This window comes from Micrasema longulum, unplaced genomic scaffold (genome assembly GCF_059751315.1).
Source record: "Micrasema longulum isolate JH-2025_06_02 unplaced genomic scaffold, ASM5975131v1 h1tg001296l, whole genome shotgun sequence".
In the NCBI taxonomy this organism is placed as follows: domain Eukaryota; kingdom Metazoa; phylum Arthropoda; class Insecta; order Trichoptera; family Brachycentridae; genus Micrasema; species Micrasema longulum.
The window spans coordinates 7677-33899 of record NW_028278483.1 but is presented as its reverse complement, the minus strand read 5'-3'; the positions used below and the strand labels follow the sequence as shown (position 1 = coordinate 33899).

Here is a 26223-nt window from a genome sequence, read left to right as displayed (position 1 = left end):
AAACAGATTTCTCTCATTATGATATCCAATTAAATTGAATCTCTCTTATTCAGCCAACTTTTCTAAATTAGCAAAACATTAAATAATGTACGAGGTAGGCGGAGAAAGGAAAAAGAATGTGTAGTTAACATTATATACATTTTATTAACACTTTCTAAAGGAGCCGGCTGGGGATTTCAGCTGGAGTTGCGGGGGTTCGTCCACACATTGGGCGGAGAGCCGGGAGTGTGCACCGTGGACATGCCCAGCAGGTCTGAGGATAGGGTCGGTCGCGCCGGGATGATGGGGGAGCGGCAGCAAACCCTAAAACCGATGAGTCCACTTGAAACTGGATTATATCTATTCACTTTTCGTGACAAAATAAAGACAACTTACGAATTTACATCCTCCAGCTTCTTGAGTAGCCTTTCGTTTTCCCGACACAGTATCTCCTGGTCGCGCAGCAGAGCTTCCCTGGTGGAGAAGAGTTCGGAGTTGTCCCTTCGCAGCTGGCGGTTGTCTCGCATGTAGAGGCGCGTCAGGTCCGCCAGCTCGGCGCCCTCCAGGAGCTCAAGCTCCACGGGTGGCGTGGAGGCTGCACGGGGACCTGCAGCAGGAAGGGTGGATTGTGTGAATACAGGCCGGCGCGTACAGTCACCAGTGGGCATATGACAACACTCACCGGCTGACTCGAGGGCCGCCGGCTCTCCGTGGTAGTGGAGAACAGATTTCAAATGGTCATTTTCTATCTGTAAGGCGTCCACATCTCTCTTCAAACGCAAAATAAGGGCATCTCTAGGATCCTATAATTATTGATCAGAAATAATATTAATAAATATATTTATTAACTTTTTCATAGTAACTTAACGGAATAATGTAAATACAATAAAGCCAGATAAATGTAAATGTGCCAAATTGACAGGGCCAATGGTGCCAATTGCCGCTAATTGTTAAGAGTGTGTGCCGAGTTTTTTCTTACGACTCGAGGTGTCCGCAAATTCGCATTCATTTGAAAATGCTCTAACAAGGCGAAACAATTGTCACAAAATTTTTATTTTTATATTTGTAAAAATAAAATAATGTGTTCAGTAGACTCAAATCAGTGATTTCTTATATTATAAGTTTACATATAAAATATATCATTTTTGAAGACTATCCCTCCGAGATACTTTGGGGATTGCTAGTGGAGATTTTCATTTGTAATTACTTAATAATAACCTAAATTAAAAGTAAGTATTTACAAATATAACAGTCGGAAAAATCGGTACATACAGATGTCCTATATCCATGCGGTCCAGCGGAAAATTCGGAGAAAAGTGGTTTATATTACTCAATATGGGTTATAGCGGCGCATCAGTACCTTCGCTTTTTTACCGTTGATATGGTTTTCTCTATATTTAAATATATATTTTTTTAAATGATGAAAGGGCATACCATTTTTACTACTGGCCTAGTTTTGATTCTTTTTGCCCTCGCAGCATACCGGAGGGTGTTACTGGACTCGCTCGAGTTAGACTGGGACGGGGAAATGCACGCAATCTGTAAGGAGACGGTAAAGGTAAAGAGTCAGAAGCGAGCCACAGCTGCTAGCACATCGGTGTGTAGTCAGTGAGGATATAAGAGTCATTAATAACCACTGCCAGCAGAATGACAATGGGTTGAAATGTGCATTTCTAACCATGAGCGTGACTCCACTGCCAGCGAGACTATCCGCCAGTAGCTTGGTGAGTTTACTGTCTCGGTATGGAATATGACCGCTCTTGCGTTTTGAATCACTCAATGACGCTATACAGTATCCTGGAACAAGAACGTCCATAAATAAAATATAAAGTTTAGTGTTGGAGGGGCCGGAGTAAAGCAGGTGTCTTCGTAAGGTTTTAATGTTTTAGAGGCCAGTCGAGAAGAGTTAGAATAACAATAATTATATAAATGGAAATCATCTATGAATAAATATTGTTAAAATGCTTTACGAGTTTTTCTAAAAAATCCAATGAATATTATATAAAGTTATCTAATAATATTTCCAGATAAATAAATGCTTTACAAAACAAAAAGATAATATTAACTCACTTTTATTATATTTTAAAAACTTATCCCTATCGGTGCATCACATCACATCAAGCAAGAGCTTCGAAATTGCCGTTTACAAAAAATTATATTTATATTTGAATATTAATTGTTATAAGCTTTGTTAATCACTCATGAACAAATATTTACCAATGAAAAGTTACACAATCCTTTTTATAATGTTTATTCGAAAGGTTTTTACACGTTTTCATGACATGAGTAGGCATTTTTGTCAGGCAACTTAAGACGCGTTGGGCATGAGTTGAATATCATCATTTTTAAGGCTCAGGGCATGTCTATGTTTTATATTAAAATATAAGGAATTCAAGGAAAGAACCTTATAGGGATCCACCATAAACTAATGCTGATTGTTAACGTTAAAATACAAACTTTTTTATATGTTTATGATTCATATAATTAATTGTATTTCTTTCACACTTATAGATTACGCAGACAGGGTATAGTTTAAGCTTATAACCGAATCATAAGTACCTACCAAAAATGAGTAGGTACCTTTCAATTTTTGGTAGCATATACATGCTCGTTGAATGCAGCCTTGGATAATTTAACAGTACTTTACTAAGTTACTACTATGGGTACGTTTTCATGTCACTGCTTTTTAAAAAAAATAATTCTAGAGGGCATGCCTATGTATTACCTATACATTATACGTCAACGGTTCGGAACCACGCTTCAGTAGGTACCTACCTGCCATGGTCGATGCAGGGAGTCTCCCGAGCGCACGGTGGTTCTGCGTCTATGGAGGGGCGGTCATAGCCTTTTGCTGTTGTAATAAACATTCAAAGCAAATGCTACTGTATTAAAAAAAAAAACTTTTTCATAAGAATGACTAATTTCGGATAAAAAACAACTAATTTTGATTGAAATATATGGTTTAATAGTTAAATAAAATAGGAAAAAAAAATATACAACAATGCCCAGATAGCAGTGAAACTTGGTACAAACTTGATTTAAGATTGATGGAAGGTTGAAAAGGAAAATTTGACGCGACAAGTTTTTATCAAAAGTTGCTGGAATATTGTTATGACAAATTTAAAGAGATGGGTTTCATGTCATTTTAAATGCGCGGTTATTTAATTACGCATTTGTCATTGGACTTTTTTCCGGCGATTTTAAAACTTTTAGTATTGTCGAAGTGTTAATACTCTGTTTAAAGGATAAACTATTAATATGCCACTGAGGAAAAAAACATTAAAAATGAGTTTTTGTTGCACTGTCACTCAACAAAACCGTCTTGTCAAGAGCTCTTTAAAAGTAAGTATTATATTAATATCTCATCCACTGCATAATGCTTACAATAGTTTAAACTGATTGATTATTAAATATCACAAACATTATACTATTATTGAATTGAATTATGTTTTATTTACAGAACGAAAAGGCTGTTGATAATATATCGATATAATAAACCAATACTTTAACCCCAGAGGCTCTTATACTTCACAAAAGTTAACAGATGGAAGAGTTGAGGAAATGAAGATGTTTAAACATAGGCAGAACGCTTAATGTTACACAGTTTGTAAAGTGGCCACTTCAACCAGCCAATGACAGTACATAAGCCCAGTAACTACCTAAACTTCCATATGTCCTTCCCAAAATGTTTTCCCTTTGTTGCATCAAATTTTGATTTGAATATCGGATACTTTTTACCATGAGAAATCCCGCTAGTCGAAAAGCTAGTGAGTCATAAAACAGTTTTATTTATTAATTTCAGAGTTGAGAGACAAAAGAATGCATCGGATTCTGATCTCCAGTCAATTGACATGAATTATTTGTCATCACATCATCTGACTTTCTTGGCAAAAAAAACCCGTAATTTTTATTATTTATTCAAAATAAATATACTGAGTAAAAATAACAAGATATTTTATTTAATATTATTATTTTTAAGAAGCTTCGTGTTTTTTGTTTTTTTTTCAATTTTTTTGTTTTTTTTTTGTATTTTTTGTTTTTGTTTTTTGTTTTTTTTTTGCTAAATAAATCCAAACATCATGCAAGTTTGTTGAATGGTAACTAGGATGTTTGCTTTAAACTTGCCTCAAGCTTACAGAGTTGCAATCTCAAACTTGGGTCAAGCTTGAACTCTTGATACTTCAAACTTGATACAAGCTTGAGGCAAGTTTAAATTGCTATCTGGGTGATGCTTAGTATAAACTCATAAAAACCTTATAATTTCTTAATATATCGGTTTATTTAGTAGGTACACAAAAATTACATTTCGACACAAAAATACATAGCGAAAGAGTACAAATATAAAACTAAACATACAAAAAAGTAACGGTTTATGAAAAATCTAGTATGGGTGTAGTCATTTAAAAAAAAATAAAAAATTAACACATAATATTTACAAAAATCTACATTTTCAAAAAAACTTATTAAAAACTATTAGTTGCACTTAAAAAAAATAAATTAACACAAAACAATTCTAATATCTACCTCTTTGGACAATATAGACTTCTCCTTACGAGGCAAATTCCTAAGGCTTGAAATTAAGGGATCTGAAGTAAGAAGAAGTCTATGTTCTTACATATACGCGATATCTTTATCGGTACCTATTCGATGAAGTGCGTGACATTTTTCGTGTGTTGTCGCGCCTATAAAGCTTAATATTTTTGTTGCCCGTTTCCGCTGCTTCCTCAGATAACTCTCCATTAGATAATAATGCATGCTCAATCTCCTCAGACCCATGAATAAGTATTTTATGGACAAAATATGGCAAGTAGCACCATGGATATTCCTGAACTAGTTGTTGATCAGTTGAGAGATAGGTACCTACTACTTCGTCAGTACTGACTTGTGAAAAAGATGTATTAAATCTAATAATAATAAATCTAATCGATCGGAGTAATTTTATAAAATATTTACGGCAGAATCGTGTACCTTTGATAAAGTTGCTAATCTTCTACGTTTTTTTCCTGTGTCGGATCATTTGAAAACGGCATCTCTTGTAGCTGCTTCTGGACTCCCTCTGTACGTTGCATGGATCGCAAAAGGTCGCATTCTTCTGTCACATTTAACGATTCAACCAATCAGAATATTTACCGACCATTTTTGGTTTTGAACGGGCACATTGCATCGAATACTTCGTTTTTTTGCATAAGTAATCACTACGATTTTTCAAGTTATTTGTGTCGATATTTTCTTCATTGGGTAATTGTTCGGCCAACACATGTAAAGTATGGCGTTTTTTCCACATTTTTAGCTAGCCAAATGTCAAACAAGTGCATCCGCGTAAATAAACACTTGTAAAGAGATCCTAAAAAAAAAATTACAAAAAAATCAGGCATGTAATTTTCCTTAAATTTTTTATGCGTGTGTAATGTACGGAGTGTATGGCTCATATCAAACCCCGGAGCAGAGTTGTGCAGATAAAAATGTATATATAATAAATTAAATGTTCTTATGAACATTATGAAGTAAATAAGACTGGGGGCAGAGCGGGTCAAAATAGTTAAAAGTTTATGGAAACAAAAATAAAATTTAAAATTTAAACAAAATTTGTGCATTATGTAGCAGGGACACTAATCAAAAACAACTATTCATTTACGCTTCAAAGTATATAAAAATTATCAAACATACCTTCAACTTGAATTTCCATCACAAAAAACACACATTAATTCCTAATTCCGAGAAATATAGAACGGTGACTAAAAAGCGCACTGATTACAATAATTAGCACTTTCTTGGATGAACTCACTTTCGATGCTGAAATACAAATGAACCCTTTAGGAATCCTAGATAGTTTTTATACTTTCAGTTAATTTGGCTATTAGTCACTAACTACCTGCAATGACACATCATAATTCGGACATCAATATAGGTCCCGTTACAGGACTACATACAGGACTACCGTTGAGCGGTGCGGCGCGTGGCGCGACTCATTGTTTTTATGATTAAAATGATTTTATTTTTATTAATACATTTTTGTATATATTTGTTGCAACAGAAAGGAAAAACATTTCGAGAAGGTAATATGGATGGTCGGTCTGCGCATGTACAGGGCTTATCACTTGTCATTGGCTGGTTTAAGTGGCCAAAGTGGCCAAAGTGTAAAGTACACACTGTGTAACGACATAAATCCAGTAAGTTTGCAAACATTTGGATATACTCGAAATATTGTTTTTAATGTTTTTTGTCGGTATATTTTTTATATATTTTCATTTGACAACGGCTGGTCAGATGAGCCAGGGCCATACTGTTTATTCGAAAAGAACCTATTGTGCGATGTCGTTAAAGATGCATTCACATTAATATTCGCACTGGCCACGGCGCGGATCTGAAGGGCAGGCTAGGTAACTAGTAACTAGGAGGAAAAGTAAGTGGGCAGGTAACATGCGGAACATAGTTGGTAAGCATTCTCACCGAGCACCATAAGGCTCTTGTTAATGTTGTTGGCTTCCTCGAGCGTCTTTCCCTGGCTGTGCGTCTTTTTGGTGACCTCGCTGCCCGCCAGGTCCACGAAGTTCACCTTCCCGCGCCGGCTAAGGAACACGCCCCCCTCGGCCGGCTGCTCCGAGCCGATGTGCACCGTGAGGATGGTGTGACTCCGCGAGGAGTGCTCGTTCATGCTGTGGGACCCCACGGCTCGATTTCTCATACCTACCTCCGCGACAAACCTTTACTTTAATTTTGTTCTTGAACACTGACGGTATATACAATGACTCACGGTGATATTCGTACAAGCGCGCATTCGGATATTTGTGTTGAATATCTGCAAAACTATCGTGTATATTTTTGTCCTTTGTTATAATTTCCGGGATAGTTTGGGATGTAAAATAAAAATAAAGGACGAAAATAAACATAAAAGTCAACATAAATATCCGAATACGCGCTTGTACTGTTATGTAGGTAGTGCATATTTATCTCAGAGTAATGATTCGCTAGAGAAACCCATTAGCTCTATTGTATAGAACAAAAGTGTGCCAATTTTTTGGTCTGTCTTTTAGTTTAACAACAAACGTGTAACGGACGCTTTCGGTGTGCGCTTTCAATTCTCGAACTGAGAACATGCGGCCCGTTGTATTACTGTAAACTGTAGCTTACTTCGTGGTTGATAATCACATAATGTTTTTTCTCCGTATGGGCGACTCTATTAGCCAGTGGCGTATTATTACTCTTAGATATTTACTAAGCGAAGAACATTACAATTTAAATTCTCTTTTATACGGATGAGAAAATTGGACAGATTGTGACTTAAAAGTAATTATTAATTGTATTATTATTATTATTATTACCATACCTTTATGTTAATATTATTCTGTCCCAAAGTGAGTTTGTTGTAACTCCCGGGAGTACAAAAAAAATTGTATGATTTAATAAAAAAAAAGTGTTGTGACTCGTGACACAAATTGAAATATTGTATAGTACCTATGTGAAACATGTGAAATATAAGAAAAATTAGAATACACCCTTGGAACTTTGATGAATTTTTTTACTCATATTCTAAACTTCCATAAAAAAATATAAAGATATTGGATAAAAGGCCACCAAGACAATTTTTAAGAAATTGGATTCTCGTTGAATCCATTCCGTTTCTGACTACTGGGGTATTATACAAAATATGTAAAGATCAAATGAAAGGCCGCCAAGACAAGTTTAAAACGACTAGATTCTCGTTAGAATTCATTTCGTTATTCAATAATGGAAATAATAATTTTTAAAAACATACTTGCTAAATAATCAAACAATGACTGCTGGTAAAATTATGTTATAAATCAGTTGATTAGGCGACAATCAATACCATTTTAAAGTTGTAAATGCGTCTAGAGTGTCTCGTTACGAGGGAAGCATTTGACATTATTTTGAAACATGCCCTAAAATATATAATAAACTTATGTGTTTAATTACTAAAATCATATAAAAACTTACAAATAAAAAACTTTTTTATCTATCTGCCTGATCCTGATCCATTCATATAGTCGTTATATATTGTTATACGTATTATATGATGATAACATAAAACCCTCCTATTCCGAGGGTTGGTATTCTGAACGGGATTGCGCGCGAAGAGATCGCTCAACAAGCGTGTATTTAGTAAGTAAATACGCGTTAAAAATGCGTTTTCTACGCGCGCTTTTGCGTTCAGAATACCACCCCAGAGCTGGCAATCCAAACGGTCTCGCGGTCGTATTATCTCGTGTATTTACATACAAAATACAAGAGTAAAACGTTTATTCGTCCTGCGAGAGTGGTTCAGAATAGGACCCCAGGTGACGGTATACGCCTTCTAGTATATAAAAAATCTGATCTCAAAGCAAGAAAATACTTCACCTTTTTCATTTTGTTTCTGCCAATGATCCAGGACACGGTATTTAAAAACAGTGTAAATAGCATAGACTCACAAGCAAAAAGGGTAAAACATTGTAGAACAGGCATACAATTGAAATACTGCACGGCAATAAATCGACTCCGACGACAAATCACCGTATTATTGTGTTTAGATCATTTTTTCCAGAGTTTACTACAACAGCCACTGGTAGCAGCACCTCCCCGTGCAGTAGTTTTGATTAATTATTTTAAAATCTATCTTCGTTAATATTCCCAATACTACCTATGTGTTTTGTTTTGTTTTTAGTAAAGACTAGCGGACTCGACAGACGTTGTCCTGCCCGAACGTTGACTTGCATGAATTAGCTATTAGCTGGTTGAATAAACATTTTTTTCGCAATCAATTACGCACGTTATTTATTTCGGACTTTATTGACATATTTACATACCTATTCGTAATAAGGGTTTGTTTCTCGTTTTATCTCCACATGTGATTGGCTGAGAGGCCTCATTGTGCTCTAATCAAAATCGTGCAAAAATCACTACTCTAGTGTCACAATCTATGGAGAAAATACGTGAATGCGTGTTAACGTAAGTCAGACCGCGTTTTACCCTGAGCCTTTTAAAATTATGACACTCAACTCATACCCAACGCGAATTTAGTCATTCTTTAATCACCAGCCGTGTTTTGATGTGTGCTTGACATTAATTTAGAAACAAAAATTAAATTACAAAAATACATCGTTTTAACTTTACATTTTTCGTAAAATTACATATTTTATTTGTACGAATAATTCCCAATCAGCAAAAGTGCTGGTATGAGGGGATATAATTTATAATGACACAATAGTATTAATAAAAAGTCGATAAAATGACATCACATATCACTTAATCGGGCTGTAAGAACTGTTGTATTCAGGTGTTTTTTAAGTACGTATATATTGTTTTGTACATTTTTTAGGTCATTAGAAGGTGAATTGTAAAAATTTATTGCGGTACTTTTATACAAAACTAAAACTTAATTGTTTAACGCTCTTATATTTCTTGTTTGTATATTGCAGTTAAAATTTAATTGATTATTTGTCTTTAAATGAAAAGAACTATGCTTGATTGTGTCGTGAAAGCGTGAAAAAACTATTCGAACTAAAGGAAAAAGACTTTTCATTGAAAAGGGTACTTGTTTATGATTGAATTCCAAAACTAAAAGCTATTGATATTCAAATATTGAATTTAAGTAGACACTTAGGTACTTGTTTATGGTCGAATTCCAAAACAATTTTTTTTTATTCACGAACATTTGCTTGCCTGCTATGAGCTGGTTCAACAAAAGTTATTTTGTAAATAAGGACACACGTTATTTATTATTCCTTTTTTGAGCTATTTATAAATTGGTAATATGGGTAATTTTTTCGTTCGTTTCGTTTCGTTATCCTCATGGCTAAGAGGCCTCGTTGTGCTTACATCAAAATTGTGCAAAAATCATTGCTCTGTTGCCATAATCCAGGGAGAAAATACGGGAATACGTGCTTATGAAAAACAGTCTGATCGCGAAACATCTAAGCCTGTTGGTTTAGCATTCGTTTTTTGTTTATTTTATTAGTTAAGAGGCCTCGTAATACTCAAATTAAAATCGTGCAAAAATTTCTACTCTAGTGCCATATTCCGTGGAGAAAATACGGGAATACGTGTTGATGAATAAAAGTCAGACCACTTTTTACCGTGAGCGTTCTAAAATTATGACACTCAACTCATGACCGACGCATATTTGGTCATTCTTAATCCACCAGCCAGGTTTTTACGTGACCTTGACATTAAATTCGAAACCAAAATAAATAAAAAGAAAAATGCCTGATTGTGTCGTAAAAATGTGCAAAAACTGTTCGAATAAAAGAAAAAAAACTTATATTATATATTCGTAATAAGGGTTAGTTTTTCGTTTTCTCTCCTCATACGATTGGCTAAGGGGCATCGTCGCGCTCAAATCAAAATCATGCAAAAAGCACTACTCTATTACCAATAATCCATGTAGAAAATATAGGAATATGTGTTAATTAAGAAAATTTAGAGCGTGATTTACCCTGAGCTCTCTAAAATTATGGCACTCAACCCATGCCCAACGCGAATTTAGTAATTCTTTAATCGTAAGCCGTGTTTCGAGGTCACGGACCTTGACATTTAATTCGAAACCAAAAGAAGAGAAAAAACTAAGATAGACCAGATCTTGTCTTATTTTTTTTTGGCCTGGCTTAAAAAATGATTTCGTTGTATTTTATTTTATTTGTACCCGTATTTAGTATAAGAAAATGTGTTTACCCTTTTTGCAATGGACTGTATAAGTCCGTCAGTAAATAAATAATAATCTGTATTGTGAGAGTGTGCAAAAACTTTCCGGATAATACTTTTCATTGATATGTAGGTACCTACCCAGATAGCAGTGAAACTTGGTACAAACTTGATTTAAGATTGATGGAAGGTTGAAAAGGAAAATTTGACGCGACAAGTTTTTATCAAAAGTTGCTGGAATATTGCTATGACAAATTTAAAGAGACAAGCTTTGACAAAACTTGCTGGAATCTTGTTATGTCAAGAATGGTATTTCAGAATCCGAAAGTCATATAGTGATGATCAACACATTGCCATATACATAAAAATATGGAGAGAATTCCTTTTTTTATTTTTTTTATTTAAACTGTTATATTTAATCCCAGGACTTTTCTACAAGACCGATTTTTTTTTTGGCACCACAACAGGCCGTGAGGCCCAATTACAGTGGTGAATTACAGCACAGTACGTCCAGCCTTAAGAAAATCACATTTAATTTTTAAGTTCTCACCAGGAATCGAACCCAGAACCTTCCATGTGTGAGCCAAATGTCTTAACTACTACACCAGGGAGGCCGCCGAATTAAATTAGTGCATGACAAATATCCAAAAAAATGGTTAATTCCAAACAACATTCAGATTGGCAATACTATCAAAGTCACAGAAAAATTATATATTTCACCGTTTTTGTCCGTGGGTTTCATGTCATTTTAAATGCGCGGTTCTGTAATTACGCATTTGTCATTGGACTTTTTTCCGGCGATTTTAAAACTTTTAGTATTGTCGAAGTGCTAATACTCTGTTTAAAGGATAAACTATTAATATGCCACTTAGGAAAAAAACATTAAAAATGAGTTTTTGTTGCACTGTCACTCAACAAAACCGTCTTGTCAAGAGCTCTTTAAAAGTAAGTATGATATTAATATCTCATCCACTGCATAATGCTTACAATAGTTTAAACTGATTGATTATTAAATATCACAAACATTATACTATTATTGAATTGAATTATGTTTTATTTACAGAACGAAAAGGCTGTTGATAATATATCGATATAATAAACCAATACTTTAACCCCAGAGGCTCTTATACTTCACAAAAGTTAACAGATGAAAGAGTTGAAGAAATGAAGATGTTTAAACATAGGCAGAACGCTTAATGTTACACAGTTTGTAAAGTGGCCACTTCAACCAGCCAATGACAGTACATAAGCCCAGTAAATACCTAGACTTCCATATGTCCTTCCCAAAATGTTTTCCCTTTGTTGCATCAAATTTTGATTTGAATATCGGATACTTTTTACCATGAGAAATCCCGCTAGTCGAAAATCTAGTGAGTCATAAAACAGTTTTATTTATTTATTTCAGAGTTGAGAGACAAAAGAATGCACCGGACTCTGATCTCTAGTCAATTGACATGAATTATTTGTCATCACATCATCTGACATCACATCATCTGACTTTCTTGGCAAAAATAGCCCGTAATTTTTATTATTTATTCAAAATAAATATACTGAGTAATAATAACAAGATATTTTATTTAATATTAACATTTTTAAGGGGCTTCGTGTGTTTTTTTGGTTTGTGTTGTTGTAAAAAACAAACATCATTCAAGTTTGTTGGATGGTAAATAGGAAGTTTGCTTTAAACTTGCCTCAAGTTAACAGAGTTTTTTCTTTCAATATATTGAAGATGTTATTATTTGTAAACGTTGAGTACAAAGATATAGATATAGATATAGATATAGATATAGATATAGATATAGATATAGATATAGATATAGATATAGATATAGATATATATATAGATATAGATATAGATATAGATATAGATATAGATATAGATATAGATATAGATATAGATATAGATATAGATATAGATATAGATATAGATAGATAGATAGATAGATAACATAGTGAGTGCACTTAATCTATCTTGGCTCATTGTCCGGCGTTTTTTAAAGGTCTCAATTGCTTTAACTTCGAAAAACATCTTTCACTCTGAGCTGTCGCCATCGTAATTCCGCTAATAAAAATTACTATTAACTTTTAAAACACAAAGAAACTACTGAAAATATACAGGATTTAAATTTTAAGAGTCAATATGAATTTAGTGCATATGAAACAGGAAGCTAACAATATATTTAAATAATATTAATTTACAAAGCTCAATCAATCATTTCAATCTTGTAAAAGGGGACGGGAAACTATAACAATGTTTTGGGTATATCCAAATGTTTACAGACTGGCTGAATTTCCTCCCTAGGGATCTAAATTTAGATCTAAATTTGTTGCAATTGAGAGTATGTAAAATACATAAGAATTCATTTATCATCATATCGCTTCCAGTCTAGACCGATGCAATGTTGTATTACTATTATCAATGTTATTTTAATATTCCTTGTTTCATATTGGTATCTCTACCGGGACAATGCTCGCGTTCGAACTAATTTTGGGTGAAACGTTTCGATATTCATGTACGGACGATACGTTTCATCTCATTCTTTCTTATGCAAAAATGTAAGGAGAATACATTAGCTTTGGGACAGTTACAGAAATGACACGCGCATTCGACATAAAAGTAATATAGTGGATTTGACGGGCACGTGCCGTGATTTTTCTCAATAATATTCTAGAGAGGTGATTTTCACAAAAATGGCGCTTTGTAAATTGTGATAAAATATATAAAAAAATAAGATTAATAGGTACTTACATGTTTGAATAAACGATTTTTAAAAAATATTTTATGAAACCTTATTAACACCTTACAACCGACATAAAGTACATTTTACAGAAGAGAATATAGAATTCCAGGCATCCACAGGGCTAATGATCTGTCATTGGCTAAGTGGCTACTTTAAGCTCTGTGTAACATTTACCATTCTACCTATATATTTGAACATCTATATTTATTTATTTATTCACACTCTTTATCAAAATACAATTCCATGTTCACTCGACTCTTCCATCTGTTGACGTTTGTGAAGCTCAGAACAGCTCCCTATGGGCCTGAATCCAGTCCTTGTCTACAAAAATTTGGACAAACTCAAAAAATTGTTGAAAAAACCTAACTACATTATATTATATGCTTTCTTTATAATAAATTTTAGGTACATATTTTTTAAATTAGTAGCAAATTTTGGGGGGTCATTGACCCAGTGGACATAAAGGAAAGCCGCCATTGTGTACACACTTGCCGCGGGATACTACTTAAAGAAAAATAAAAAACAATTTTACGTGGTCAGTTAGGCATTTTGTGCTCTATCTCTATACTAGTTTATGCAGGGAGTTTACCTTCTTCTAAAACGGCGAATAGATCATCGAGCTGCTCACAATCCACCGTGAAGAGATTCTCCACGAAGAAGCCGCGTGCCTTCTGCGACCAGCGAACTGCCAGCGGCTTGCGGGCGCTGCCCGGGTTTAGCAGGTCCATCACCTGCGGATCGAGAGACGAAGCGAGATGTAGGGGACGCCTCTCGGTGGGGTGCGGGGGGCCCCCGGGAGGGCCGCGAGACTCACCTTCTCGTTGTAGATCTCTAGGAAAGAAGCCTTCAGCACGAAGTGTATGTCGCTGCGCCGCTGCAGGAGCTGGAACAGGTGCACGAAGGAGCGCACCACGAGCCCGTGCTCCCCGGAGGCCAAATTGGATCGGCTGTCGAACTGCAACACTCCTAATATCAGATATCCTCCGCCGACACGATGATTGTACTAATACCTAAGTATTAACTTAAGTTGTGTCTGTTTTCTTCAAAATTAAAAAAAATATTCATACATTCATACGTCGGCGTCGTTAGAAAGAAAAATTTCTGGCCGATAAAATATTGTGTTTGTTTTTACGATACAATATATTGTTAATTTCATTTGATTACAAGTCTTCAAAATGGAATGTCAAGTAGACAAAAGTGAACATTTGAACATCGACACCATTTTCTGTACTCGTTGAATCGAGGGAATAAAGCTGTTCGCGACATTTACCCAGTGTACTGGAAGATGCTATGAATAATTGACTAATTTATTGTAAAAAAGTATTAAAATGTTTTTAATTTGAAATAAGAACTTTTTGTGTTACAACGTTTAATTATTAGTGTGGCCAGATATGAAGGAAAGTGAAAACGCGTACAAAAAGATCCAGAATACCACCCCTGAAATATCGGTTTATACAATCCAAAACAGTAAGAAAACATAATATTAGAAACATACAGCACAGTATTATACACTATTAATATATAAGTAAATAGATTCAAGTAACATTTTTCAATTGCTACACTTTTAGATTTACTATTCCACTTTTCGTTTTTTAGTTCATCGAGCAGTTTATTAAAGTGAGAACACCCAATATTTTCAAGAGATGTCAGCAAGCTGAACTTCGTTGAGGGAATACATGAGCGATTTTTTGAGTTTAGTGTATTGTGGTTGTGAATATCATGATAAAATGTGTGTTTAAAATTTGTGTGAGCAGAAAAGTTTATGATATTCAAAAAGTGCTGATGATGTCATGTAGTGCCATTCATTACCATGAAAGGAAGTATTTTTGTCTGTACCTGTCTGTCAAGGATATTTCGGTAAATAGATATTTCGGTAAATAGATATTTACCGAAATATCCTTGACATGAGAGTCCCATTTCAGTCCAAGAATGTTTCTCAGAGCTCTATTCTGGAGAACTTGTATCTCCGAGATCTGATTTTTGTTAGCTAAATCCTAAACACATGATAGGTATATAGGGTAGGTGGGAATGCATAGATAGCATAGCAGACGGCTAAATAAACGGGGTGAGGAAGCAAGCCACGAAGTCTATGCAAAACGCCAGTGACAGATGCTATTTTCGATTTTACCTGTTCAAATTGGTAGCTCCATGAAAGTTTGGAGTCAATAAGTAGTCCCAAGTAAGTTAGTAATATTGGTCTTTTTAAAACAGCCAGTTCCGAGGGGAATGCCCTGCTTGTTCTCATTCAGACTTAATTTATTTAATCTCATCCAGTCAGCTAGACTATTGAAATCTGTCTCCATTATCTTTTCGAGTTGTTTCAGGTTACTATTATGGTAGAAAATAACATTATCATCGGCATACAATTTAAGAGTGCCCCTTAACACTTAGTAATGTCATCAATATAAATGAGGAACAAAAGTGGACCTAAAATAGACCCCGGCAGAACTCCACAAGTTTTTCTACCCAGACCACTGGATTCTTGACCAACTTGAACCGCGTAATATCTGTCAGTAAGAAAGTTTCGAAATGTTTCCAGAGGCATGCCAATTATGCCCAAATGCTCCAGTTTACTTAATAGAATCCCGTGGTCCACCGTATCAAAAGCTTTTTTTAAGTCTATAAAAATAACCGAAGTAAATTTACCATCATATATTTTTTTTGTAGATTTGAGACAAAGTCATAAGCAGCACATTTAGCGGCGTATTTGAAAACATTCGTAACCCGTACTGTTGACATGCAAGAATTTTATTGGCGGTCAAGTACTTAGAGAGCATGTCTTTTAGAGTTTGTTCGAATATCTTAAAAAATGTATGTAATTATGACCTATGTACATTACAAACATATTTAAAGGCATACATAACACGAATAAATTAATGCTAAAATTTAAATATACAAAGATGGCAAAATAAAAATACCCAGCAATTATAGAAAAAGGATGCTATCCTCTATGAACCTTTTTTCACTAATATGAAAGATGTCGATATCCGAAGAGATACGGTTGAGTAAAGACATATGTGACATATTATGTCCTGTTTCTATGTGGAGTTCGGCAGAAGCCGACTTTTCAGAGTAGCCGAGCCGGCAGCCTACAACGAATGCAACACGGGACAATTCTGTGTCTACGTCCGCACAAATAACACTGATGATGGGCGCTGTAATGCGATACCGAAAGTTGAAAATAGTGCGAATGACACACGGCATAATTATTAGAGATGCTACGAATAGTGATTTGGCCAAATACCAAATATTCGTCCACGCTCTTGGCCAAAGCGCCGAATATTCAGCAGCCGAATGTTCGGCAAAAAGCGTGTTCATTTTGCTCGTGACAGGTTATGACCTGTCTCATTGCGGTGCGGGCGTATTTGTTTAATTTGCAAGTAGATCATGTCACATCATCACATTGTGTTTTAGGTAACTCAATTCTAGTTGAGGCCATCCAATACATTCAAATAGTACTTTGATGTCCCACTTTGATGCCACTCTCGAAAAGGTGACGACCACAGGATGCGCTCAGGGATCCTCCTGCAGACCGAGCTTCTGGAATTACATCTTAGATGATGTACTCCAGAAAGACTTGGGTTCGGGAGTCAAACTGAAGGCTTTCGCGGACGACCTGCTCTTGACAGCCGTGGCAGAAATACAACAGAACTTAAGAGGATGACAGACGATGCGCTAAATATTATCACAACATTGGGCTCTAAAGCCAAACGCCAATTCGCAGAAGACAAAACCGAAGCAATGTTATTTATCAAAAGAAAGGACCGCCAGCCAGCCATTCACATGAACGGAGTCCAGTTAAATTACGTGGGCCACTTTAAGGTTTTCAGTCTTACCATAAATCGCAACCTTAATCGGTCCAAACACGTTGCCAGTGTTTGTAAACAAGCCGCGGGCATTACAAATAAACTCGTGAGAGCCGCCAAATCTACATGGGGCTCGTCGCTGGAGGATATGCAGCGAATAAATGTAGGCGCTGAAGAGCCTCTGATCACATACGCCTCAAGCGTGCGGGTGAACGCGGTCAACAAGAAAGTCAACCGAAAGAAAAAACTCTATCCAATGACAAATAACCATCAGTTCATGCAAGGGATACATAACAATCTCCCTGGTATCAGCACAGGGTTTGAGTGGATTTATGCCACTCGATCTGAGGATCAGAGATCTTACAGAGGCATATGAGGTAAAGAAGAGTCTCGCCTTGCAAAACTTGCCACTGAGCAGGTTTTATCAGGGGATAGTGATAGATTTATAGTGAGAGGCTATTTCTCAGTTCCTCATCCAGCGGAGTGCTATCCGATAGATCACGGCTACGAAGATCAGGTCCTGCCTGGGATGGCACGGAACGAGTTGAAGATCTTCACAGATGGCAGTCTCTTGGTCGGCAAAGTGGGTGCAGCTTTTGTACCTTACAATAGCGTCAGAGAGCTGCCGCCGAGAAAGTTGAAACTCGGCGATTTCTGCTTCGTATTTCCGGTGGAACTTTTTGCAACCAGAAAAACCCTAACCTTTGTTTTGAAGAAGCCACCGAACAGATGGAAGCAAATAACGATATTGACAGACTAAAAATCTGGTGTCCATGCAATAACAGACTGAAATTCGGTCAACCCTATTTTATTTTTATTTATTTCGAATACAAACAGACGTACAGGTTAAATTAATATAAAAAAACTTTATAAAATGTATTCATTGTAGGGCCTGCTATCCAATTATATGTATTCACTAAATAATACTGTAATAAAGCGACGACGGCTTAAATTTTAAAGTTTGTAAAAATATTAAAATAAGATAAATATGGACAAAACAAGGAGATAGTAGGAAGGAAAAGAAGGAAATTGATAAGGAGTGGTGAAGGATGATTGAAGGAAAGTAAGAGTGGAAAATTGCATTTGATTTAATGATTAAAAGAATTATAAATGAAGAGCAAGAAAAGAGACAAAACGTCTATTCTCTATTAGTTCTCTTCTGTACATATCGTATGAAGTGTTAAATATATCAAGACTATTATATTTTTGTTAAATACTTCACATATACGAGGGATCGTAGAATGTTTCCGATGATTAATTTTAATTTTACGAATATAGAAAATATCAGAGAGTTTAGTTGGCCTGGAGGGGACATGATAAGCAGACTAATGAGTTCTGGGGAATCGAATTTATTATTTACAATTTTGTAAAGCAGGATGTGATCAAAAATATCTCTGATGTGTGCTAATGAATCAAAGCTATGACATTTTAATGAAGCTATGTAATTTGGAATATGCAAATGTAATTTGTATTCTAGTATTTTTAGGAGTTTTTTTTAACACTATCGATTTTATTAATATTTAATTTATAACCAGGAGACCAGATAGCAGTGCAATATTCAAAATTGGGGCGTACGTATGTTATGTATAGCGTTATAAGTGTACCTAAATTTTTAAAAGATTTACACAGCCGCATGATAAATCCAGTCATTTTGTATTCCTTGTTAATTATTGTTTCTATATGACTATTGTAATTTAATTTTGAGTCCAAAATAATTCCCAAGTCACGTATTTCGTTTGCTTCTCTAATTGTGTTTTCATTTATCATATAGTCACATTTTATTTTATTTTTATTTCGAGTAAAAGATATTTTGTAACATTTTGAAACGTTGATATGAAGTTTGTTTTCAATACAGTAATTTAATAATGCATTATAAGTCTTGTTGTAATTTTTCACAATCATCTCTACACTTGACTTAAAGGTAAAAAAAATTATCGTCAGCAAAACAAAGGTAATGGGCATTTTCGAAACATAATTGAATAATATAAATAAAGGCATTTGAAAAAAAGTGGCCCAAGGTGTGATCCCTGTGGTACACCAGAAGGTACACTATTGAAATAGACATCAGATCAGACATCTAGAAGCTACAATGCAGACGCCAGAACGTCTAGGTACATCGGCTGGATAAGGGGACACTGCGGAATTCTTGGCAACGAAAAGGCTGACAAAAAGGCTTAGGAGGCTACGCTCAAGAAGAAAGCCCCCAATTTTGCCAATTTCCCGCTCATTTTTGCCAAAAAAAAAATTCGAAGCTGGACCCTTCAACTCTAGAATGATCGTTTTTTTAGCGAAACTACCGGAAATGCGACTAAAATATGTTTTCCTACCATTTACCATGCCTATGATTTCAGGAAAATGCAGAAGGCTGGCTTCAAGCTTACCCACACGGCACATTTAAAGTCTTCTTTTTTTTTATATTTATTTAAATGTATTTATTTAATGCCAGGCAAACGCAATAAGGTGACTAATCCGTACTTGATTTACTTTAGCTAGATTTCCCCCTAAGAGTAGCCCCTGAATAATTTTTAAATAAATACAAAATAATATAATAAATGTCAAACCACCTTAATTTTACCGTGCCGTGTGGATTTAGACGATTCGTGCAAATTGGGACTAAGTGTTCAATAAACACACACTATATTCCTTCGGAAGTCTATGAATGTATTGGTTTGCCTCAACTAGAATTGAGTAACCTATACCTATTTATTTAACATGTCATAATAAAGATGTACGTGCCATATGATTTATTGGGTTTCTTTTTAATCGCACGGAATTAATGAATGAATCCATTTTTATTAAACCATGGTATTTTTGGCTTATACATGGCATCTGAATTAGCCCCCGACCTCGCAGAGTCATGGATTTTTTTAACTTCAGTCAGGTAAGTTGACCGCAGACTTTAAATTTTCAATTTTAATTCTTTAACAGAGAAACCTAGGTTTCCAACGGTGGCTATAATTGCCTCCACGGCATTTTTTTTTAACATTGTTTGTCCCTATAAATTGGGCAATCAATGTGCCGCGTTATAACCAGTCGTGTTCGCTATAAAGAGTAAGTAAGTACTATGTAAAATGTAAATGAACTTAAAAATATGTAAAAAATAATAAAAATTAAAAAACTTCCAAGTGACACAATCTCACGCCGAGAAAGTCGCTGTCGTCACAAGGTCCTGTCTCCTGTCTGTGCGTGTCCATACGAGGACAATACGATGCGGCCGTTGGCCAGTGTTGGCATGCCGAAAAAATAAATATCCCAACTTGGCCATTTTTCAATTACCTATGTTTTTAAATTTCTGAAAGCAGATATTATTGAAACATCTATTATTATTCGAACAGATAAATAATAAGTAAAAATTATTCAAACATATAAATAATAATAAGTAAAAAAGCTCATTCATAAATTCTCGTAACGGTAACGTGAGACGAGGATGACCAAGGAAGACGAGGCATGATCAGATACGCCAAAATCTTAAGTCTGGTCATGTCAAAATCAAGCAGAACTGAAAGGCATGTATGACAAGATGTATAAATTTGGAAGAAGCTAGGAATGTTTGCCAGGATAGACGTGTGTGGTGGTCTATTCTCTCTGCCTACAGAGGGGTAGGGACGAGGAAATGGCGTGATGATGATAGTAGCAGTGGTAGTAGCATAAAATCTCGTGATACATAAAATTTGAGGTGTACAAGTTTTAAGATTTTTTATTTATCTTGCTGTAAGTATATGTATCCCAGAGACTTATTATTCGAGACTTTCGGAACTCAGGGCAGCAAAAAACACATTCTTATTCAATAGCATGTATACACAATATTAATAAGACGACAAAGGTATACACGGTATTGAGGAAAACAAAATTAAGAATTATGAATTTAAGTAGAAGTAAGAATAAACAAAAAAATATTGCTAGGATCATTTTTCGAATACTTACAAAAACTAACATTTTATAAACTCGCATTTGCAATGATTTAAGTAAGTATAATAGTAATAATAAAAAAGAATTTAAGTTTATTCAAAATTTAACATTAATTAATAAAATAATTAACAAAACGATGTGAACGAAAATTCAAAATAAAAGCATATCACTAATTTGAGGTTAAAATAAAACAACAACATGTATTACTTGTTTTCATATATTATACTCTGATTATGCTTATTTACTAAACCTTAACCTATTTTATACGTATAGTAGGTACTGCTAGATATTAAGTTTTTTTGTGTGTAAAATTCCTGCTAATGTCCTCGTTGATAAACGAAAACGTATTATTCTGTTGCTCAAAATTCCACAGATTTCTAATCTTTTTCCAAAAAACTCCCGCTGGCGGCCGCGCGCGGTGGTGGGGGTAATAATTGTTCCGCCGAAATAGCTTGTCTGTCTATCTCGGTGGCGATGTCCCGAGACATGATTTTGTCCTACAATTGCTCTTTACACGTGGACAATGGTCGAGTCCTGCGCGCGGTGGTGGGGGTAATCATTGTTCCGCGGAGGATAATTTGCTCCCGGCCTGCCCGTCTATCTCAAAGGCGATGTCCAGAGACAAAGTCTTGTCCTACAAATTGCTGTTTACACGTGGACAATGGACAATGCACGTGGACTTGGGAAAAAACAATGTTGTATTGTCCACGAGTAAACAAGGCTTTAGACTCACCTTAACTGTCGAGGATTTTACTAAAGAATAAAAATACTAAAAAAACATAGATGAATATCTCTCGATATCAAAAGAAGAATGAAGCCCTTTATACAAGCATTTTAGGTTAAATATTTTTGTTTTTACGAAAACTACCCATAAAAACATGATCTGTTTATCTTGAGTAATCCAATAGGACCTTGGAGTAATAACACGCCACTGGCTGATAGAGTCGCTCATGCGGAGAAAAACCATTATATGATCGTTTACCACGAAGTTAGCTACGGATTACGTTTAGCTCGGGTCGAGATTTGCAAGCGCAAACCGGAACCGTCCGTTACACGGTTGTTGTTAAAATTATTTTAACCAAACCAAAAGGAACGCTTTGTTCTATGCAATAAATAGAGCTATATTACTTAGACCTAGAACAAGATTTTGTAACTGTAATTACCTATGAATACTAGCAGGCAACATGCTAGGAGGTTCAGCCCTTCGGGTCGTACAATTTATCTTTAGTTGTCAGGAGCAAACTAAATATAATAATGAATCAGGTCGTCTGTACAGTAAATATGTCCTTAAAAATGCCTATTGGGCGTATATATAAATAAATAAACAAATTTTAATTGAAATTAAGTCGATACTACCTTCGATACGGAGAAAATATTTGTACCTCAGAGGCAGATGGATGCAAATCCAGAATTTGATGAAATGACATTTCGATTTTCGTATCAAGTTTATGATCGTGTCCATTGATTAAAAAAAATAATTAGTCTTATAATGAAATAACCAATGTATTAAGATACTGAATATACATATTAATACTATAAATTATTAGAAATCACTTAGAGAAAGTATATTCTTTAGACTCTTGTTGAACATTTGACATTTGGATTTGCATCCGTCTGCCTCTGAGGTACATATATATATATATTATATACACTTGTTTTGAGTTTGTCAAAATATTCGTAAACAAGGACTGGATTCAACCCCCTAGGGAGGTGTTAATGTTGATATTAATGCATGCGATTGAATTATTATTATTATCATTAATCATAGGTACTTAGGCGTATTTTGATGGACGAAAACTGCGATTATAATAACGCGTCTCGGTGAACAGCGCAACAGCGCAACACCGGGAAGACCCGGTCTTTAAGTCAAGAGAAATGAAACATTTTATCGAGTTTTACTGATTTTTGATATCCCTATACTTTCACTTTTCACCCACTACACTTCGCTTTAGGTACTCGGCCAAGTGGGTTGATCACAGTCGTGTTAATGTGGGACATGCATGTATAGGGGGGAGGGGAGGGTGGGTGGGCACCATGCCTTCACCCGCCTAAAACGGTCACAAATTATTGATCCTGAAAAGTGTAAACAATTTTTATCAGTCTTAAATACTCGAGACTCGACGTAGAATTTTCTTTGGAATATATTTTTGTTTTTTTGTAGTTGTTAAATTTGACCGCATTCGCTATATCGCATCGCTCGATTGATCGATCGTACATAATCAATACTCAGTACTCAGGTTCACGTATAACTTAGTATATACAATATGCATGTGGGCAATATGGCTATCTACGAACTGCACGTAGACGCAGTACCCAGTGTTAAATGATGGGTAGTTTGTAAAGCTTCGAAGGCCGTTTGACTTACCAGGTGAGGGGGACCCGTGAGTGTGTGCGTCTTGCCGCTGCCCGTCTGGCCGTAGCAGAAGGCGGTGCACGAGAAGCCCTCCACGGCCATCTCCAGCAGGCGCGTGACGCCGCAGTGCTGCAGCACGTCCTGCTGCGTGGCCGCCGGCTCGAACACGGCGTTGTAGCTGAATAGCTTGGGCTTCTGGCCCGGCGTCGCGCACAGCACCTGCCCGTCCCCGGGGAACTCCACGACGGAGCGCTCGCCGGCCTGGCGCTCGCGCTGGCTCAGCGGCCGCACCCTGCAAGCACGCCACCGGAGTCAGTCACTGCGCCGTTGGCCCGCACCGCGTGACGCGCGCCGGCGACACTCACCTGACCACCACGTTGATGTTGTCCTCCCCGGCGCCCGGCTGGGGCGTGTCGCCGGACAGGCTGCGCTCCGGCCCGTCGGAGCTGCTGAGGCCGCTGCCGCCGGAGCTGCAACGAGGACGCGCGTGAGCGACCGCCACCGCACCCGGCCGAACTTGACCTCGGGGAGGAACTGGGGCGGCGGTAGCGTGTGGCGTGTGGCGTGTGGCGTGTGAACCATATTTCAGTTGATCGCGGAATTCCGTTTTTAACTTGCGGAGGGTTAGATTGACGTAATCATCATAGTCGCAACCTTCGCAGCCGATCGGGCACAGCGCTGGTGAATCAAGTCAGCGTATTCCGACCGTCCGCTACATGAACGTGAAGGTATCCGTCTCACGCTCTAGGTGCCAGTGCATGGACCGTGTGGAACGACATTTTAAATAATACGCATTTAAGGTAGACTATGCCAGGACTCGAACACGGAACCTCGAGCGTGGCAGGCGAATGCGCCAACCACTACGCTAATAGGCGGACTTAAAACCCCCATGAAAAACTACCCATGTCTAATCGATAATAATATTATAAGAATTATTACCCCATCATTCGATGAACATCATCTCATCATTTTTAGTTCACGAGGTTTCAGGGTTCGATTCCAAACGGGATAGAGGGATTTTTTTCGAGTCAATTATGACTTATCATTTCAATAATTAAGTGATTACACTTAATTATTGAAATGATAAGGTATTTATAGTATGCGTGTATAAAACAAAGCTGTTTTACAATTCGCGCATTTATACTAGGGGTAAAAAATCTAAAATAATAGTAACATTTTTAAAATCATAATATTTATGTTTCGTTACAAAAGGAATACCCATTTAAAACATTTACTTTTTTACTAACGATCAAACAACCAGGCCTTTGTGGGCGAATATAATATTTATATTAAATCTAAATAAAAATAGTTTTGCAATACTGAAATTGAAAAAAGGGCACAATATAAATGTTTTTTTAATTAAATACACGAGAATACCAATAAATTAATAATCTAATTGATGATGACTGTATGAGTGTTTCACCAAGATTTGTAGAACTATGAAGTTCCTACTTTTATTGACCGCGGCATATACGGTATCATCATCATCCGCGCCGAGTGGCGAGATGTTTCATGTCGATCCGACGAGGAATCGAACATGGCACCTCGAGAAAGTTCGGCGAACGCGCCGACCACAACATGACTGGACTGGATTCCAATTGGAAACACACGGTCAGGATTTTGGTTCTATTTCACACAAAATTGTCTTAATACGACATGCAAAATAAGTTTGAAAAAACGTAGTAATATTCAGTCAGTCAGAGTCTTGGCTTACCAACCGCCGGCGGACCGGCGGGTGTGCGTGTGCGGGGGCGGGGTGCCGGACAGGCTGTCGACCGAGCGGGACAGGGGGCCGCGGGCCAGGGGGCGCGCCGGCGGCGGGGGGGGCCCGCGGTCGGGCAGCGAGCGCAGCAGCTGCAGGCTCCGGAGGGACATGTTCGCTCGGGGCGCGGCCGCCGCTCGCGTGCCTCTCCGCGGACTGCGGCCACCGCGCCGGGCGGACCCTCGGCGCTCGCCACGCGCCACGCGGCCCTGTACCGCGGATCGATACTCGATAAAGCTGGCTTACCTACTATTCACCGTGTCGCCAGTTGCCAGTCGCCAGTCGCCAGTCGCCACACCACCGCCCCCGCTACGGTTCAAGCGGTGGTAATGAATAAATTATGCTATTGGATGCGCTACACTGCACTCTGTCACTGCTCTTCCGCTGCGCCGACCGATTAATGTACGCACCTGCAGCCAGAGCGATGCACGAAGTCCGTCATAATGATTTATTCGTGTTTTTCAACTAATTTTAATAAATAATTCTAGCTCAGAGGGCTTTTAACGTGACAGGTATGAAACTAACATTAAAGTGCCATATTATTATATATTTATATTTAAAGTAATGCCTAGTAGGATAAGACCCGAGCTGAGGCTTACTTACATTGACTTCACTTACATATTATATAATCATATATTACTTATATATTATTATTCTGTCCAAATGCTGGATAAATGAATCTTATATTCCTAAATATCATTCTCGTAATAATAAACTACAAAATGATGGCGTCACAATTACACATTAGCTTTCACAAGTAAGGAAGTATGTTTTCCACATTCCAATTGTATAGAAGTCAGAATTAATAATATAATGATTAGGGAGATACAAACATTAATATTAATTATATTATTATTTTGATGTTTGTTATATATTATTGATTATAATATGCACTCACAAGCTATTGAATACAGAAACAAGTTGTACATATGTAGCTATATTGACCACGTTTTCGTGAAAAGTTTACTGTATACTAGGGGCAGTTGTATTGGCCGAAACGGAAATTTCGGTCACTAATATGCAGTATTTAATTAT

At 36.6% G+C, this 26223-nt stretch overlaps 1 protein-coding gene and 1 long non-coding RNA gene across 5 annotated transcripts; one reads left to right on the top strand and one right to left on the bottom strand.

Annotated features, from left to right (window-relative positions):
• Window positions 1-119: 119 nt before the first annotated feature.
• LOC148276025 (kinesin-like protein KIF12) lies at window positions 120-25342 on the bottom strand. Of its 4 annotated transcripts, XM_088234846.1 has the most exons (11): window positions 25141-25342; window positions 23792-23896; window positions 23439-23718; window positions 14173-14313; window positions 13948-14089; window positions 6430-6666; window positions 1658-1776; window positions 1414-1518; window positions 662-782; window positions 376-586; window positions 120-303 (listed from the first exon to the last, which is right to left on the bottom strand). In XM_088234846.1, the coding sequence occupies exons 1-11, from the start codon at window positions 25299-25301 to the stop codon at window positions 177-179; spliced, it is 1749 nt and encodes a 582-aa protein (XP_088090972.1). In that variant the 5' UTR covers window positions 25302-25342; the 3' UTR covers window positions 120-176. The 4 variants fall into 4 exon arrangements, with proteins under 4 accessions (XP_088090972.1, XP_088090970.1, XP_088090973.1 ...); XM_088234844.1 differs by having other exon boundaries at window positions 376-782; window positions 25141-25333; XM_088234847.1 differs by lacking the exons at window positions 120-303; window positions 662-782 and having other exon boundaries at window positions 389-586; window positions 25141-25333.
• On the top strand, window positions 11366-12217 carry LOC148276026 (uncharacterized). The gene is made up of 3 exons (XR_015823877.1): window positions 11366-11562; window positions 11681-11871; window positions 12023-12217. It is a non-coding gene; the product is annotated as an uncharacterized LOC148276026 (long non-coding RNA).
• Window positions 25343-26223: the final 881 nt, after the last annotated feature.

Coding starts and splice junctions, on each gene's coding strand:
- LOC148276025 (XM_088234844.1), bottom strand. CDS start 25,301: ATGTCCCTCCGGAGCCTGCAGCTGCTGCGCTCGCTGCCCGACCGCGGG. Junction 23,719..23,791: donor AACATCAACGTGGTGGTCAG/GTGAGTGTCGCC, acceptor GCGTGCTTGCAG/GGTGCGGCCGCTGAGCCAGC. Junction 1,519..1,657: donor GCAGTGGAGTCACGCTCATG/GTTAGAAATGCA, acceptor GTCTCCTTACAG/ATTGCGTGCATTTCCCCGTC.